The 19,478-nt window shown below is 41.1% G+C and overlaps 1 protein-coding gene across 6 annotated transcripts in view; it reads left to right on the top strand.

Moving 5' to 3' along the window:
- LOC103185430 (transforming acidic coiled-coil-containing protein 2) overlaps window positions 1–12,353 on the top strand; it is an 82,131-nt gene extending 69,778 nt beyond the window's left edge. For 5 of the 6 annotated variants that reach the window (XM_042336680.1, XM_042336679.1, XM_042336678.1 and 2 more), the window contains 7 exons: window positions 1,936–2,088; window positions 2,691–2,767; window positions 6,128–6,171; window positions 9,057–9,217; window positions 9,780–9,886; window positions 10,821–10,941; window positions 11,182–12,353. In XM_042336680.1, the coding sequence (XP_042192614.1) occupies window positions 1,936–2,088; window positions 2,691–2,767; window positions 6,128–6,171; window positions 9,057–9,217; window positions 9,780–9,886; window positions 10,821–10,941; window positions 11,182–11,247 (729 nt within the window). In that variant the 3' untranslated portion in view covers window positions 11,248–12,353. Of the gene's footprint in view, window positions 1–1,935; window positions 2,089–2,690; window positions 2,768–6,127; window positions 6,172–9,056; window positions 9,218–9,779; window positions 9,887–10,820; window positions 10,942–11,181 lie in introns of those variants that run through there. The other variant, XM_042336681.1, reaches the window with a different exon arrangement.
- The last annotated feature ends 7,125 nt before the right edge of the window (window positions 12,354–19,478 follow it).

Genomic DNA, 19,478 nt, shown 5'->3' with positions numbered 1-19,478 from the left:
GGGACATATGTGCATGCAGCCACCAGGATGGTGGAAGGTGAACTAGATGGACCTTGGTCTGTTTTCTCGTCTAGCATTTCTTATGTTCTTATAATGACGTATGCATATGTATAAATACATAAATAAATACGGCCAGGATATTGACAGCACGATAACGTAAGTGGTAGTGACAAGTTAAGCCAGGGTTGAGTTATCAGGAGTTTACTGTATATATTTTTATCATAAAGTTTACAGTAGGTTTGTTTAATTTTTATATAAAAGTGGCTGCATCTAAACTTGCATCAAGCATTTCGGTAAATGTGAGAGCCAAATATTTCTCCAGAAGAATTACAGCTCCAAAGGTATTAATCACTGAACTTTTTTTTCCAATAAATGTAGCAAGTTGTGGTTTATAGCTTTAGCAATATCATTTTCATTTTAATCTTTCATACAGCAAATAGCAGTGTAATTAGCTCACATTTGCCGCCACAATCTGCCTCCTCTGGGCAGACCATTGCACTTATCTACCCGTGTAAAATAAAGAAGCTGTATTGCCATTTGCTTTCAGGTTAATATTTCATTTTGACGTTCTGTGCAGTTGTCAAATGTCGCTACCATTCCACAGCATTCTGCACCAAAGGTGAACAGTCCACTGCAAAACACTCTTTGAACAAATGACGTTGTTTGCTCATTGTTCGGCTTCTTGTCTAGCTTTCTAAAGCAAGAATTTTCCAGATTTCGTTTGTGGTGTTTGTTTAATTTCCAGTCTCGTGCTGAACCTCTTTATTGAGTATACTAACCGGAATTTGTATTCAGCTGCTACATTCAGTCCAAGCTTTTGTCCCTATCCTTACATACAGGAAATGGATGCACAAAGCAATACAACCCTACTGTTTCATTTACTTTCAGTTGTAGAGAAGTCCTTTAACTTTTATCTTTTAAGGACTACAGTATGTTTGCATGAATAAATAATTCGACATGTTTTTCAGACAGTTACAAGTTGATCTGTCCTATAATGTGAAGTTACCTTATGCAATAATTTCCCTTTTGGGCAACTGCAACATCTGTTGTTTTTTTTTAGCTAAACTACAAAATTAAGAATGACCAAGCGATTTATGCTGCTGTGTTTCTGGAGATACAGGTCACGATTGTTCGAATGTAGGCAGAACAATGTCATTGTTCCAAGTGCCACAACAGAGCGTACAATGTTAAAGTCCACAAAGATCAGTACTGACAGGATGAAATACATTCCGATGGACTCCAGTTTATTCATTAATCTAATGATAAACTGAATTGTAACCTGACCATGAAATTGCAGTGTTTCACATTGCTTCACAGTCACTCCTCGTTAATGGAATCAGCCAGATCTGAATAAAGAAAATATTGTCCAATTTCCCTGTCAACATCCATCATCCTGCTTATAGTGTATTGCTTAATCTTATCTGCAAATAGAAAAAGTGTGCCATTTTGTATTTGTTAAAATACATGAAACAATTAAATAAACATACAGAGGTATAAATGTGATGGAGCAGATTTATTTTTTGGACCTTCTAGAATTGGAGTTTTTTTCCTGCTCCTAGCTGTCCTTTTTGTGCAAAACGCAATGTGATTTCTGACGATTACAACAGAGAAAAGAAAAGGATATTAACCTTTTTGTTGCAATGAAGATTGAAAATGACTTTCAATAGAGCACAGGTTACAGTGACATCCAGTCATGCACTCCATCTCCCTGACACAGTATAACTCGAATAATTCTGCAGTGAACATCATTAGAATCCAAATAATTCCACACGGAACTGCCGTAGAACAGCACTTTACCTAGTTTACGTAGCTTTACAGTGTTACAAGAATTTGACTTGAAATCGCAGCCTTAAAATCTGGAGTAAAAGTGCTAGTGGACACTATCTAAACATACTGCTGATTTTTTTTGTGTGTGCACCTATGTTTTTGTTACAGCAAAGAGATGCTACATCTCCAATGGACACCCCAATTTCCAAAAGTGCTCTGTACTCTCGAAGCTGTGAGGTCGAGCTTGATGACACTGCGCTTGACGGACATCACTACGACCAAAGGGATTTGGATTCTGCTTTGAGGGCAACGAGGGAGGAGGTAGTTCTTTCTCATTGAATTAGGCTTTTGCTTGCGATGCGCGGCTACACTTCTACAAAAGTTAAAGGAAATGAAATCTTTCTCTTTCTCTCCTCTCTCTTCTTGTTTCTCTCCACCACCCTCCCCCCGCCCACACACACATAAATTAATTGTAATTGTTTTAAGACTATTTGTGTATCTTAACAAATCAACCATTTCTAGAAACGTGGATGGTTTTTCTTAGAGAAAAAAATCTTAGTTAAAACAACGAAATCCAATTTACAATAGTCACAAGCCGATGAGCAAAATTGCTGGCTGTTTTTCTCCTTTTTCTGAATTTTATTATATATTTTTTTTAAAAAAGCTGTTGTCCCCTCTTATTATGCTTCTTCATTTGATATAGCTCCTTTCACGTCAGGAGGACGCCTCAAAGCACTTTGCAGGTTATACTGTAAAATGGAATGACTGTGTGTTTCGTGGGCAAACGTGCAGCCAATTTCTGCACAACAATGTCTCATGAACAGTTGAGATGCTACTCTTCGTGAAAGGCGCTATATGCATGCAAGCTGGCGTTATTGTTTCCTCAATTGTGTGTTCTTCCACCCTTACTCGTATTCTGCCAGATTGTTGCCAAGACAAGAGAAGCAGATGAGTGGAAGAGGAAGTACGACGAGAGTAGGCAGGAGGTTGTTGAGATGAGGTAAGTTATTACGACGAGTCTTAACAGCGTGTTTTTAAACAATATGAAGTGGACTCACTGATTCGTTATCCAGTCTGCAACATACGTGGAGGCATCGACGATCGAAACATCTAGAGTGAGGCTCGAGGAATGACTTGTACGTTTGTTGCTGGTTTGGTAATTACACAACTGTTCTCGCGTGGTCTATAATAGCCGAGTGTCAGAAGATAATGATATGAGGTGACTGCAGTGTCCAAACCAAACTGATAAGAGAATTGACGAAAGTTCCTGTGTAGCTACTGCAAGTTGCCTCCTAACGACTAGAACTGAATGAAGTCAATGAGAAAGGGATATAACTTTTACATGGCGTTGAAATGTGCATTTCAAGTATTAATGGTTCCTAAAGAGGCATATATATTGAGTTGTTTGGTAATACTGCTGAATACTGAGTACCTTTGGTAAACTTCTGGACTGGAAACGGTTATCACGTAGGGAGGATACAGCAAAAAAGCTGTAAACCCGCCAAAACAGTTACGAAAAACAATGTTATCCTCAGAATGACAGCCTTGAATCTCAGCATGCCTCTGCCGTTTGAAATCAAACAAACAGCGACCCAATAAAGAATAGACTGCTGCAGAGCATGGCATGGGAATTTGCTCCACAGTATTGCAGGTTAAAATATTTTTACTGAAGATTTTATTTCCTATAAAGCAGACCAGAAAATTGCTTGCGAAAACAGCGTTTGCTAAAAGATCACAAGGAAAATGACATTAAATGTACAGTGTAATTCAGTTTCACACAGATGTTTTGCTTTTTTTTTTAAAACCTTCATTGCGCTAGTTTGTCCAGACTATCCATGTCTTGCAGTCAGTGTGCTCCAAGGTTTCAGACAATATCCCACTGAGGTGTTTGCTGTGAGGACTGGGGCACCTCCACAGAGACTGCTCCCCGAAGGGTTTACTAGAAGGAAAGGGCAAGCGAGAGATACTGTGATATAAGAGAGAAGGAATTGAGCTGGAAACAAGGAGCAAAGAGCGTGAGAAAGAGAAGCAATTTTGAGAGTAAACCTTAAACTCTGTTAACATTAATACCGTAACCTTTTAACTTAAACAGATGAAATCTGTTCAGTCAAGTGAGGGTGCAGATGTGAAAGTAATTTCATTGTTTGATACAATAGCTTTAGTGGGTTTGCGCTTCTGTGTTTCAAGGAAATAAGCATGGAAATTGAGGATATAGTATTTTGCGGTGGGAGTGTGGTCTTGCAGGGCGTACTTGAAACCAAAGTATTGTATCTGCAAGGATAAAGCGGAAAGAGCAAGGTATAGGAACTGCAGGAGTCCCAGAGTTCTGTGATATCTGAGCGACAGAGGAAAACAGAGGTTGTCAAATCGTATCAGCAAAAAAAACTTTGCTTGAGCTAAAACCTCGCAAATTTGATAGGAACCTACAATACAAAGTAACGCTCAATGGTAACAGACAGAAAACCAAGGGAAGACTAGGGTTCAAATGGAAGAGAGGAGGTGTTTACTCTTGTAACCCTGTTTGTATGTTCGGAACCCCCCCCCCACACACACACACCTCCTTCACTCTGGCACTGAATCTTATGATTAAGGATGATCTTGTTTGCAGATTAGACCAAGATTCCTATAATATATGCTTAATGCCAGCAGACTAGTTCCTGAAGCTTGCAGTTCTATAAAAAGTTTTGTCCCTTCCAAGGTTAAAGCATCTGTTTCCTGTTACCTTTTTATCTGTGTTCATTGAAACCATTTTCAATTCGCAAATGCCAGAAAGTCTGCGATTTCACTTTGGGGGCGATGTAAGGTCTCACTGAGCCATCTTTGCACATACCGGCTTTCATCAACATTTACACCATTTCAAAGTTTTCTGAATTCAGTTTTTCTTGAGTTTTGACTGCCTTCTTGAAACAGTCGAGCCTTAAAATTTATACTTAAACAAAACACACTATTGGCCACATTTCTGCGTGTTTTGCTCTCTTCCAATAACCCTGCACTTAAAAAGCGAAATTCTATGTTTCCAGTTTGGAGTCAGAAGTCATTTTAAAAGAAATGGTGTACCGGCCATACTTTTAAACAAAAAAAAGCCTTAACTTGCTATATATGTATGGCATGATATTGCAGGTGATGTTGCACTGCGATAGACAATTGTGGGATGGAATTAAAATCTACCTCTACTTTTTTTAAACTTACTCGGTATGTTTCCTGTTGATTATGTATTATGCTTACCGTGTCACCGAATAATGCAAACGATTTCCATTTTAAATTCCCGAGCTGATACTGTGGATCACCAATTGCATAACAAGCTGAAGCACAGTAAATCACGATAGGTGCGGGATAATGTTCTCCTTCGCTGAGAGTCAGCACAACAGAAAACAGCATAATGAGAATGGGCATTGTCCCTCACTCTCCCCTCACCCACCTCTCTTAATTTTGGAATGTATGAATATATGGTCCAATAAAAGACTTGGACCAGATATTTGGCTCAAAAACTTTGTTTCCTAATCATTTGCATTATAGATAGGAATCAAATGTAATTCTATCAATGTGCTTTGGCTCAGAGTAAGAGGATTTAAGCCGTTGTTTAATCGGTCTTTTTGGCAAGGATCTCGCAACAGGATCTGCCAAACTGGCTGTTTGGTACTGATCTGATAGTAGGACATGTCGGGCAAAATGGTTCAATGCAACATACAGATGGCTTCTATTCTAGGAATCGAATGGACATTAGTACAGTATATGTTTTACACCGTGAATAGACTGTAACCTCTTATTCCCATGACTTTTGTTCTATATCTAGTGTAATGTTTATAATGTAAATAGTCAGACCTAAATGCCTGGCTGTAATATTTTATTCAGTATATTCAATTTGTATACCTGTTACAATGAGACTTATACTTTCCCTATTTGTGAAACACACATTTCCCCATTTTTACCTCCAGTGATGAAAATTGCCGTTCAGGCAGTTTGTGATGTTAAATGTTGATTTTATATACATGAGCGATTTCTTTGTGTTTTCAGGTCTTCAAAATTGGATTTTTAAAATTGATCTGTTCTTTATCTTCTGCTGTTTCCATGAAATTAAGATCATGGGCCTAAATCCTCTGTAATATATCAACATAATATATACTATATACAATTGATATATATTATATACAGTATAATGAAATATATTATATAATATATATATATCATCTTTGCTATTGAATCATAAGGGTGTAAGTATTATTTAGTGTGACTTGTTCACCTGACTTGTACAGCTATTTTGATATTCAGTTCAATGTTGTACCATTGCCCATAATGTTAGCGTAAAGGTTCCCTTCGTGCTTCAAGGTCCTCTTCTCATTTTAGCATTTCTTGTTCACAGACGAATTGTCGCAGAATATGAGAAGACCATTGCTCAAATGATTGGTAAGATTTTTGTTTCTTGTCGAGTATCATAATTTGATAATAATAATTTGATCGCTCACTCCATGGCTATTTGTGGGACACTGCTTCACGCAATTGGCTGCCGAGTTTCGCCCCACAAAATATTCAGTCAATTCGCGTTACAGAATATTCTGTGAAGCACTTAGAGACTCAAAATCAAGTGCAATGATTATTTTTATTGTCATACAATGCAAGTTACAGAATCTTTAGTAAGATTATGGCAACATGATCAACAAGTCTATTTCCAGAATGGAGTAAGAATGCTTCCAATCGCGATTTTTTTCATATACTCTACATGCTGCCAAATAAACTGTTGTTTTCCTGCTCTTATCCCCCCCTTGTTATAGTTGTATCCCTTTGTAGGTTGTATCATTCCCTCGGTGTTTCTTGTATTTCTCGCCTTTTGCATATAAACTATTTTATCCGGATGGCTGAATAAAAGTAGAGAATAACGAATACCTTGGAACAATTACAAACCGATAATTTATCCAAAGCATTCGGATGCTGATTGCAATCCTGAAGTACTGCTGACGCCTTTTATTTTAACACTACAGTTTTAATTTTAAGAACAACAGCAACAAAAATGTTGTTTTACTTCAGTGTGTGTGTGTGTGTGTGCGGGCGAAGGGGAGAGGGTTGAAAGAGAACGTGGTGAACTGATGCTTGGATTGTCTCAGCTTGCAGTGAATATGCTATATTTTGACTGAAAAGCGATATGAAAATTAATTAACTGCATGGACATTGAGCATATCTTTTAACATGATATTGACCTAAATTGAATCCTTGTGGATCATTTAAGTCATTGTTTGGGAAATTGTTTTTTTCATGTTTCATTTAGACCTACAATGAGCTGAATTCTCCTCAAAACAAATTGAAAATCCTTACGAGTAAAGCCTCCGTATTTTTGAGCTCTATAAAGTTTTTAGTTGGCTTTTCCATCTATATTAACGCTATATTTTGATCCCAAACTTGCTTTTGATTTTCTTTCTTTCCACTCCCCTTCCCTCCCCATTGCTTTAGCTGCATTTTTCTTTCATCCTTTTAAACTTTCTCAATGAAGAAGCCACGAGACTCTCTTTGGAAAACAATCTCTGGTCCTTTCTCAAATGTTTCAAGTGTTTTTTTTTCTCTCTCTCACTCTGCTTGCCTAACTGCTTCCTTTTTCCATTTTGCTGTCACTTTGCCACCTGTCATTTGCTTGCAATGCAAATAGGCATGCCTGGTAAGTAGTGCTTTCAGATACACTTTTACCATGCAAAATTGCGGGAGTTATTTCTTCGTTCTTCCAATTTTTTTTTCCATAAAGCATGGGATGTAAGGGCACAATACCTTCAACAGTGCGTGCCTTGACTGTGTTTGTGATTTTCAAACTAAAGGACAGCTTGATGTACCAGGCGTACATTGGCAATAGTTTTATTCACACTCATGCAAATATCTGTAGTTGTATTCATTGTATTTCACATTACAACAAGCATTTATTAACCCACTGTTTGGTGAGCCATGTTGTTTCAACTTTTGCAGTTAAGATGCATCTGTAGTGCTTTTAAAGCGCAGTGAATGTTCTCATGTATTTCAATCAGCCATTCTGCATCAGACAAATTGGTTTATTTCTGCATCATGTTATCAAACTTCTAATTTATGTCATTGATCCATAATAGTCTGAGCTCCAGCACTGGTGCGTGACAGTTATACTGTTCCTCTCATGATCATAATTGAGGTAATGAGTGGTTTGATTACCAACTCTCACTTTGTGACCTCTCGATTTGCTGTAAATCCTCCAAAACAGTCAGGAGAAGTTTGTGTAAAATTGAGTGCTATCAGGCCATGTGGCTGTTCAACATTGAGAGAAAGAAGACTGTGTTTATCATAGTTTATATCACAATTTGGGAATCAATCACAGAGTAGTTATAGGTTATTCTGTGGCAGATTTCATGAAAACTACCCTCTGTACAAACAAGAGACAGCAGGGAGAATAAAGATCAGGTGCCTCCGACAATCAAATAGCACTAAACAGAAGCTCCATGTAGTAGGAGGTAGACTCCAAATACCTTGGATGTGAATTATGCATTGTCGAAGTTGGACATTTAGAAATGTACATTGTGAATCTCTCCACGGGATAAGTTTCCCTCACGTTAACACTTTGATTTACACGTTAGATTTGCCTTTCACACTAGAGTGGTAACAAAGTCTCTGACCGATCTCTTTCTTCTACAAGACATTTGGAGATTTAAGAAGGCCAAAAATTATATTTTTTCGATTATTTTTATGAACAAGATATTGAACTCTTTGCCTTACTTTAATAACCACTCAATTTGCTGTGGAAGCTTCATAAAGGCCAAAACCACATACTTCACTGCTTGAAGGTTTTCAACTGTTCTTTGGCTGCTCATAGCCACGTATCTGAGATTCTGTCGGTGCCATATTAGTGATACTAGAAAGGAAAAGCTTGAGCTATCAGCATTTCGAACCTTACCACAAGTATAGATGTTGGATGATTTGAAGACAGCAAAATTGTCTTTAACACTGGAAAATGAATGTATTACTCAGCTCTCGAGTGCCAACATATTTCACATTCCAGTGATTGACCCACCTTCGATAAGTAATGGTTATCCTTGTATGCATTTTGGAGTCTGACACAAGCTTTCCAGGCGATGACATGGAGCGAGATTGCACAATGCGAGATGCAATGGGTGAAGTGAGATTAAACACTCGTTTTGTGTCATGTCGGTGGTGTTGATGTCAATTAATGCATCGGACGGTTCTGTTTAGAAACATTGCTAATTTTCCAGCTGAAAATCAGGTGCTGGGAAAGTGAGAGAAACCATTGGAGTCTATCCCTTGCAACAACCTGACGTTTTGTTCTGCAGAGGACGATCAGAGGGACAAGTCCATCTCTCATCATACGGTGCAGCAGCTAATAGTTGAGAAAGACCAGGCTTTGTCGGACTTGAACTCGGTGGAGAAATCTCTAGCAGAACTCTTCAGGAGATACGAGAAGATGAAGGAGGTTTTGGAGGGATTCCGAAAGGTGAGGACATTCAGAGTAATTACGGGAGCCACGTACGGCGGCTCAATTTGAGCGTACAACAACAACTTACATTTATATAGCGCCCTTCACTCAGGATAGCAGCCCGGAGCACTTCATACACTGTACACTGGATTGTGCAGTCTGTGAAAGATCACTCCTGGCTCGTAAGGGAAAAACAATTCCATCGGGCTTTCCAGAAAACAAATCGGCTCATATTAATTTCTACGGCCATTAAATATACAGTCAATTCAATTTACAGAATATTCTGTGAAGCGCCTTGAGATGTCTCAACGACGTGATAAGGCACCCTATCAAATGTAAGGATCATTATTTTTCTGGCACTGCTCTTTTGCTCAACAATTATCTGCATTAGAATTCAAGCTAAGTGCAATCAAACTGGGTGTTCAGCAGTTTTTGACCCGGCTAATTAGCTTTCCAAAACATTTGGCAGCATAAATGCTAGCAGAAAAATGAACTGAAAGTGGCTGCAATGTTTCTACGTCTGAAAGTTTTGTTTCTGTCAGCAGATTCTCCTTTAAGATTGTTGGGATTTTTATTTCAGAATGAGGAGGTATTGAAGAAGTGTGCGCAGGAATACCTTGCCAGAGTAAAGAAAGAAGAACAACGCTATCAAGCACTGAAAATCCACGCGGAGGAGAAACTAGACAAGTAAATAGATTTTCTTTTCACTTTCTGTCATACAGTACTGTACACTCCACACAGCAGCAGTGAGTACCTTCAGCCACTCTGCCCCTACCCCCTGGAACTCCTCCTCGCCCCTTCCCTTGCCTCCTTCAAGACCCATCCCAAGACCCTCCTCTTCAACCGTACCTTCGATTACCCTCCTTCCCCCCTCACAACCGCGACCTCCACCCTCCCTGATTCCGACCCCCAGCTCAGGTCCGAAACACTGACTGTCCAGCTCCTTGGGACATCCTCCCGACATGAAAGGCGCTGTACAAATGTCATTTTGTTATTGTTGTTCCGTACAGACAGACACACACGGAGACGAGTAGAAAATGCAGAATTTATCCTCATGGCATTACAATACAATTGTACTCAAAAGTTTGAGGTAGATGAAAAGGCTGATTATAATGAGAGTTTTTCAAGATGTTCACACGATCAGATGCCGGGAAAGGGGAAGAGGTAGCTTTTAAGGTGGGAGACGGAGGGCATTCGAAAGGTTAGATCCACAGAATCTGAAAGCACTGAAAAATCCAAGTGGAGGAGTATTGATTGACTACTGATTCGAGAGGGTGCAAAACTGTGGATTGGCAACGTTGTTCATATATTAGGACTCTGCTGGAGATGCGCTTTCACGCACACAAACATTCATGTGACTATAGAAAGTGTTCCCCGAATGCACCTTAATATTTGAATCGTAATCCAATGCTGAAATCCTGCTTGCGTTCAAACATTTTGCAGCATTTTGGGCCTGCAAGCAACTTTGCTCTGTACGTCGTGACTGCTGGAAAATACTGCAAATTGTAATGAGTCGCAGAACAATTTATTTATAGTCTCTGCCAGTCTTATTTGTAAAAGAATATCAAGGGTTATGATTGTTGCATGTTGATTTTGTTTTTTTCCGCCCTTTGATATTCAGAGCCAATACTGATATTGCCCAAGTCCGAGCTAAATCCAAATCTGAGCAGACAGCCTTTCAGGCCAGTTTACGGAAAGAACAGATGAAAGTGGAGTCACTGGAAAGAACCTTGGAACAGAAGGTAATTATTATTAATAACAATAATTGTGGGACACTGCTGTGCGCAATTGGCTGCCACATTTCGCCCAGAAAACACACAGCCACTACACTTTGCAGCGTATCTTGTGAAGCACATTGAGACGTCTCGAAGACGCGATCAGGCGCTCTTATCAAATGCAGGAATTATTACAGTACTCTTGAAACTACTCTGCTATCAAACCTTATGAAGTTTACACTCAATGCGTCTCTCGTTCCTTTTCAGAATAAAGAAGTTGAAGAGCTGACAAAAATCTGTGATGAACTGATTGCCAAAATGGGAAAGAGTTAATGATGCCTATTTTTATTATTATTATTAATTGGGAGAGGGGCATGAAATAAAAGGAGTGCAATAAAGCCAGTGGTGCAGTAATGTTGGCTGACCTATGTGGACATTAAGGTTTTCACCATATTTTTAATGCACTATTTCTCTTTCCAATGAGGACTGTTTAATGTATGTAGCATTCAAATGGCCCGTGGAAGTTTCTTTTTACTGTCTGCTGTATTGTTGTATGGCACATGGCAAGTTGTTGACATACGAGTTCCTGTATCAGGGAGTTTGGTTCTTTTAATGGCTAGATGAGATGCATTAGATATTGCCGCCACTTTTTAATGGGTACTCATGTATTGTGTCTTCAGAGTTACAAGTTACTGTACATTACTGCAAGGGAATTCTTGCCAATTTTCAGTGAAGCCTTAAGAGTGTAGACTTGATCTGCATTATGGATTTGTAAAAAAAAAAATGCATGTCTGTCAATGAATTCCTCTATATTGTAAATAAATTTGGTTGAAAATCACAGCTGATGGTTGTTTTTTTAAAAAAAAACGACTGATAATTTTATTCCGAACTGTGGTTTGCGCAAAGCTGTTGGTCTTACCAGTGGCTACGTGAGAGCAGGTGTTTGGATCTCAAGAGTAGGTGGAGAATGTGTAGTTGCTCCCTGTCCTGCCAGATGTTGGATTCGTGGAATGGCTTTGAATGGCCCTCAACATCTCTTGGTTGATCGACTGTGGATTCTGCAGGTGTCAACTTTGCCCCCGACCCCAACCACCAACTTCACTGTCGCTGATCCCTAACTTCTCTGCCTGTCTGCGAGACCTATAGTGCTTTAGATCTGTTGACTTCACCTCAACCGCTCCTGTGGACTCACAGCAGCACGTTCACCAAATAGCAGGGGGCAGATGGCCACTTTCCACCGCGGCCGGCACTCAGAATGGGCAGCCTTCTGTCGCAGTGACGGGAGCAGCAGGCAGGAAGCAGGGCTCCAGGCAGCACTGTGTACAACAAATGCAACCGAGCTTTATTAGCTCCACAATTCTATGTTTGTGCGTAATGTTTTGGGTTGTTTTGTCTCCTGTATTCATTTTACAGTCGAAATAAAATGATGATAATCCTTGCATTTGATATATCGCCTTATCACTTTACTGAGACGTCTCAAAGCGCATCACAGGATATATGGTAAAGTGAATTGACTGTATATTTTGTGGGCGAAAAGCCGATTGCGCACAGCAGTGTCCCACAAACAGTCGTGGATTGAGTGACTAAATTATTTAATTATTTATTTTTACGGGATTGTTACCCCGGAAATAATAAATAATAAATAAATGCTTCTGTGAAGCGCTTTGAGACATCTCAAAGATGCGTTAAAGTGCTATATCAAATGCAAGGATCATTATTATACTATAATAGGGGAAAGTATACATAAGACTCAGCCTTGGGAGATATTTTTAACCAAGATAAATGTCACAATATCTCGGGCAGAAATCTCCCCCATTTTGTTATGAGGGATAATTCTGCCCCTGAAGAGTAGGAAGTAGCCTAACGCTCCAGGGTGATGTGATTTCAATAAACTACGAGATCAAAAGATAGCCAGCGTTCATTACCTTTAAGTTCTGAAAGTGGGTTTAGCTTTTAAAAGATAATAATAACCATTGCATTTGCATCAAGTTGTCGAGATGTCTGAAAGCGCTTCACAGAATATACTGTAAAGTGTAATCGCTGTGTATATTGTGGGTGAAATTTGTTGCATTTTTTCAGAAAACGTTGACAAAATAATATTCCGCAAATTTTAATTTTATACAGCGGCACTCAATAAATGTTTTTTATTTCCCACATCCTTCTATATGAGAAGTGGAAGAGTTGCTCCCAGTTCCTCATTTATAGGACCTGATTCAGTACATTTATTGTGGGCTATAGATACATTCCTGTTGTGAACTTCTAGTAATACCATTTTTTTTCACTAGATTTAGGAAATACTGTAGTCAGGAAAAATTGTGGGGAAGTAGGAACATGAAAACCCTGATCTTCCTGCATAATACAATTCTGAATTCCCTCCCTCTATTCACTCCCATTCTCTTCTCCCCATTCCCTGGCCCTCCAACACAGAAAACACTGAGGCTTATCGGGATATTGGTTCTGCATCTACTCTTCAATTCTCTTCCCAAGCAGATACTTAGCCAGATGGCATATCGAGCTATGAAGCACTTCTCCATAAGGTTTCCATAAATAAAGTCCAATGGACGTGGTTGCATTGGTAGTTGTCTGTTCATGTGATCTGGATTATCGCTGGTTTGTAAATTTAAGCATGTCCCAAAAGCATCATCTGTGCGAGAATTAACATGTAAACAGTAGAGATTAGTGTTAATACTTTAATACAAACTGCTGTCATTGACTACCAGCACATCTGACCATCAACATGTTGAAGATGCTCCTAAGTTTGCTACTTTTTTGCTCATTGTTAATGAACGGTAAGTGTTTTTTTTTCTATTTAATTTTTCTATTAAATTGAAAGCAACACATTTTGAAAGTCACAAATTTGTGGAAGGCTGTTTATTCGGGGAAAAATAAATTGCAAATGCTACTCACTAAAATAAATGTCTCATGCGAGTTATTTATTTGTGCCTCTTGTATTAAAATTATTGCCAAATGTTATGATTATAATAGGGATAAGAACCATTAAACATTGGTGAAGATTGTTGATTTACATGAATTGGAGTGTAAACGGGGAGAGGAGAGTTCAGTTGAGATTTGTAGATTAAAATGCTTGAGGACCTTGTGTTATCTCATACCCTGGATATGTTACTGTCATGTAATCTTCTTACAGCATATACATATAGTGTCTTATTTCTGTGCCTTTTTTGTCACAGAAATAAGCCATAATATTTACGAACAATTTTAGATGTACATTTTTTTCCGAAACTGTACATCTACAAATTAAAAGAATTCAAGCAATTGAGCAATTTAAAAGCAACAGAGGTAAATGCGGTGTTATATATTCTACAGAAAGTTTTTTTGCCAACAGGTAGAAAGCTGTAAATTAGAAGGGAAGAACGAGTATCTCAATTGGACTGTTAATTTTTATGTTGAGATTTTGTTAATCCTGTGCGGGAATTAAATTGCGTGTTGCAACACATCTAGCCGCAAAATCATGGTTAAAAAGTGAGATGTTTGTCCTGGGAATTATTGCTGTGCTCTTCTTAATAGGTGATGCTCTACGCTGTTACACTTGTGTTGGTTCTGGTGATGAAGATTGCAACAAACAAGGAGTTCACAAATGTCCGAATTATTCGGATGCTTGTGCCATCATGAAAGGACAGTCAAGTAAGCCATCAATGGAAGCAATACGCGCACATAAAACGGTTCTGAGTTGGAATTCTTTTGACACTGACACTTTTTCTGTTACCCTTACAAAAATACAGTCACTACACTTAACAGCATATCTTGATGTCCTTGATATGAAAGGTGCTAAATCAAATACAAGGATTAATATTACTATGAAAAATCATTGTAATGTCAGTAGTATGGTTGTCCCAACTGACATTAATTGGACTTAATAATTTTCATGTATACTTTGCTAATCAACCCCTGGGGATGTAAATCTTATTCAAAAGCTGTTGAAATATGCCCAGCAACAGCGCCAACCACAGAGTTAGGAGGATAGCATGTTGGTTTTCAGAAAATAATAATAATCCTTGCATTTGATGTAGCACCTTATCACGTCTTCGATACGTCTCAAAGCGCTTCACAATATACTGTAAAGTGAATTGACTGTATATTTTGGGGGCGAAATGCAGCAGCCAATTGCACACAGCAGTGTCCCACAAACAGTCGTGGATTGAAGTGACCAAATTTTTTTTGAAGGAATTATTACCCTCGGAAAAGCGATCCACCAATCGACTAACAACCGGATTGCTACTTACTGCTAGGTAAACCGAGGTGTGTAGAGTAAGGAAACTTGGCCAATATTTTGCCCTGCCTGGGAATCGAACCCAGGTCACTCGCTTGCGAGGCGAGTGCTCTAACCACTGAGCTACAGGACTCCTGTAAAGTAAAAGGCAGTGTCTTTAATAGCCAATGGATACATAAAATGTAATTAATCAGAGTTTAGGAAAGATTTATGGTTACTCTTATTAGATAAATTATATTGAAATATTAATCCACACCTTAAATGTATATATTAAATACTTACCCTCCTGATCCCTTCTAAAACAACCATAGCTTGAGCTTCGAGATCTTATCCTATGGAAAGGGCACTATATAAAATAAATGTAAGTTGTTGTTGTGTGGTTCAGTACAGTTGTATGTAGATTTACGTATATTTCAGTAAATGCTGAACAGCAGCTGTCATTTTGAAACATACTGAGCAAATTTATATCCAATTATGAAAACTATGAGATTTTTTTTCTCATGCATATGGGATTTCTCTCTTTTGCACCTGTAAAAAAAAAGTGCTTTTATAATTTGCATTTGAAACTCCAATGGGTTAAAAAGAAATGCTCGGGCGAGGAACTAAACTGTTTTAAGGCACTTGCTTGTGGTTGAACTCAGTACCAGTATCATTATTCCCTCCTTCACTAGTTTTCTGTGTATATTCTGTAACTTACCAAGTTGCACAATTGCTGATTTTAAAGATGATATATTATGGCTGAGTGTTTGGTAGTGGTGGGGTGGGTGGGGAGTGGGAGAGTTGTAGGAACACTGGTAAGATCGTTGTCAGTTCTGCGTTACTCTCCATCTTTAGGTGGTGTTATAAAATCATGCTCGTACAAGTCGTTCTGTGACAGAGCACACAAGGATAGGTCGAAGGCCCCTGGGGTGAGCGTCCGCTGCTGTTTCTCCAACGAGTGCAATGAGAAGAGCGGGGGGTCGAGGAACATGATGGTGCCCCACCATCTCCTGGTGCTGGGGACAGTCCTGTTGGGCCGCCTGCTGCTCTTTCCTGCCATCTGAGATCCTACAGCAACACAGTCGGAAATCCCGGTTGGAGCTGCACCCAACTCCACTGTGTAGTCATATCTCTCTCTTTTTTGGAACACACACTTGCTGGATTGTGTTAGCCTGGGTGAGGTCCCGAACCTGGATGAAGACCATCTTGTCTTGTTATGCAAACTGTATCATTAGTGTTTACAGTTGGAATCTCAAAACCCACAAATATACGGTCAATTCACTTTGAGGTCTATTCTGTGAAGCGCTTTGAGATGTCGAGAAGACGTGAAAAGCGCAATATCAAATGCAAGGATTATTAATAATATTATAGTTGTGTTTCAGTCTTCTTAACACGTTATTGCAAAGGATGTTATTTACATTAATATTCCACCGTGTTTCCTTTGCGAGCGAATGCCGCCTTGCAACATTACTTATTTCACACTCACACACACACACATATATATATATATGCATAATGCAGTGTAATGCTATTAATTTAATACCCTTGCTGCTGTTTAATTGAATGTCTGGTGTAAAGACGTTGATGTCACTCATGTTTTTGAACACAAGATGCAAGGGTATAGGAGGCTTGAAATTCCAGACACAAGCTGAGACTGGGTGGAATTTCAAGCCTCAGGGTGTAAAGCGCCATATCAAATGCAAAGATTATTATTATTATTATTATTTAAGGAATAAAATCACGAGTCCCAGAATGGGGAGGCGGTGGTGGAGGTGGAGGTGGGGTGGGGGCCGGGGTATGGGGTGGGGGGTGGGGGGGAAGGGTAAAGAAACCGAAAGGCATTTTGTAACCGCGATGGGAGTTTTCTAAGTTGTTCACACTGACTTCTCTGCAGTGTGTAGCAGTAAGCGCCAGGAAATAACGTACGCAGAGTGTGGAGGACTTGGGTTTCGCTGAGATTGGCTGCAAAAACATCCAGTGCCAGTGTCCACAAAGCTGATTAAAAAAACAAGAAGCACGTTCTGTTTTAATTTTTTGGGGGGATGGGGGGGGGGGGTGGGATGTGGGGTGGGGGTGGGATTTTGGGGGTTGGGGGGGGGGTTGGGTGGGGGTGTGGGTGTGTGGAGGTGGGTGGGATGTGGGGTGGGGGTGGGGTGGGATTTTGGGGGGTGGGGGGTGGGGTGTGGGGGGTGTGGGTGTGTGGAGGTGGGTGGGGTGTGGGGTTTGGGGGGTGGGGTGTGGGGGGGGTGGAGTGTGGGGGGGTGGGGGGGTGGGGGTGGGGGGGGTGGAGGGGGTGTGGAGGGGGTGGAGGGGTGTGGAGGGGGTGGAGGGGTGTGGAGGGGGTGGGGGTGGAGGGGTGTGGAGGGGGTGTGGGGGTGGAGTGGGGGGGTGGGGTCGGGGTCAGGGTCGGGGGTCAGGGACAGGGACAGGGTCGGGGGTCAGGGTCGGGGGTCAGGGACAGGGGTCAGGGGTCAGGGGTCAGGGGTCGGGGCCGGTGCTCTCCCTCAGGTGTGAACGTGGCGCCCTTGGGTTGCCCTGGAGACCGCGTCCCTCGTCTCCATGGTGACGGCTGTGACCCGCAGCAGCTCCAGGAGTGTTGGATCAGCTGCTGACAGGGAGGGAGGGGGAGGGGGAGGGGAGAGCGGTGCTGGTGGGGGGGGGTGGGGGTGGGGGTTGGGGGGGAGTTGGCTGACTCCCTGCGCTCAGAGGAGAGAGAGATTTCCTTTCCCCCCCACACACACACACACACCCACACACACACCCACACACACACCCACACACACACCCACAAAAAAAAAAGCCCGAGAGCATAACATTTCTCTGGGACACCAGGAGGTAAAGAGGGAGAGAGAGAGAGGGAAAGAGAAGGAGAGAGAGAGAGAGAGAGAAAGAGAGGGAGAGAGAGAGAGAGAGAGAGAAAGAGAGGAGAGAGAGAGGGAGAGAGAGAGAGAGAGAGAAGAGAGGGAGAGAGAGAGAGGGAGAGAGAGAGAGGAGAGAGGGAGAGAAAGAGAGAGAGAGGGAGAGAGAGAGAAAGGCAGTGACATGGCCCGGATTGTGGACAGCGCCTTCCCCGATGCTTGTGCGAGACTTGAGGAGCCTCCAGAGGCGGAGTTGGGTTACCGTCCAAACCCCATTCCTGCCAATCGCAAGACGACCAACAAACGGGCAAAGTAGGTCAATCCGCTGCCTTACACCGTGGAGTCTTTGCGGCGAAAGGGGGTCGGTCTAGTTAATAATAATAATAATAATATCATAACTGTGATACATCATAATAGTAATTTGTCGCTAACAACCTTTGCGAGAGACGTAGATCGTTATTTGGGGAGGACGCATTTTCGGGGCTATGGGGAGAGAGCGCGGGGGGGAGTGGGATTGATTTGGGTAGCTCTTTTCAAAGAGTCTTCTCTGCTGTATAATCCTATGATTCTGTGATAATAATGAGCTACAGCCGACATAACAAATGCAGGATGAAACGATGTGTTGGTATTTATACTCCCCATGAACCCCCACCCCTCCTCATCCCCTCTTCCGTATCGTTCTGTTCCCTCAATTATGCATCAAGTTTTCCTTTGACGTATGTTCACCTCTCCGACCTACTATCCCCCTACCCACCTACCCGTACCCTCCGTTCCTCTGACGCCGGTCTGCTCCACATCCCCCGAACCAACCGCCCTACCATCGGTGGTCGGGCCTTCAGCCTCTCAGCCCCGAGGCTCTGGAACTCTATCCCCAGTGCCTTCGCCGCTTCCTCCCTTTCCTCCTTCAAGGCCGGTCTCAAGACCTTTCTCTTCAGCCGTGCCTTCAGCTCCCCTCTCGACTCTCTACCCCTCCTCGCTCCCTCCCTTCCCTCCCCTCACCCTGACCATTTCCCCCCACTGCTCGGGTCCCGACCCAACTGTCCAGCACCTTGGGACGTCCTCCCGACGTGAAAAGCGCTCTATAAATGGAATCTTGTTGTTGTTGTTGTTGTTGTCGATGCTTTCAAGATGAAAAGACCTTGAAGAAATCAGACTTTGAACAAACATGTTTTAAAATTATAAGATACAAATTGCAGATGAATGTGTTTGCTGTTGCAGGACCTTGATGGCACCCAGTTATGTAGCCTTATCAGATATTCCACAAGGAAACCCGTTCCAATGTGAAGAGCAGGTATGTATTCATGTGACTTGTGAAGCATATTGGTTTATATTTAAATGTATGGAACAGGCTCCCTAGGGAGAGAGTGGAAGCAGAAAGTTTCGATTCTTTCCAGAACAAATTAGAATTGATTTCTGTTAGAAACAATATCTTGGGATTCAGTAAATAGTTTGGAACACGACAAGTTAAGCGACTGCCAGGATGGTAGAAGGCAAACTGG

The sequence above is a fragment of the Callorhinchus milii genome, unplaced genomic scaffold, assembly GCF_018977255.1.
Source record: "Callorhinchus milii isolate IMCB2004 unplaced genomic scaffold, IMCB_Cmil_1.0 Scaffold7, whole genome shotgun sequence".
In the NCBI taxonomy this organism is placed as follows: domain Eukaryota; kingdom Metazoa; phylum Chordata; class Chondrichthyes; order Chimaeriformes; family Callorhinchidae; genus Callorhinchus; species Callorhinchus milii.
Note: the sequence above shows the minus strand (reverse complement) of the source record. Positions and strands in the feature narration are given on the sequence as shown.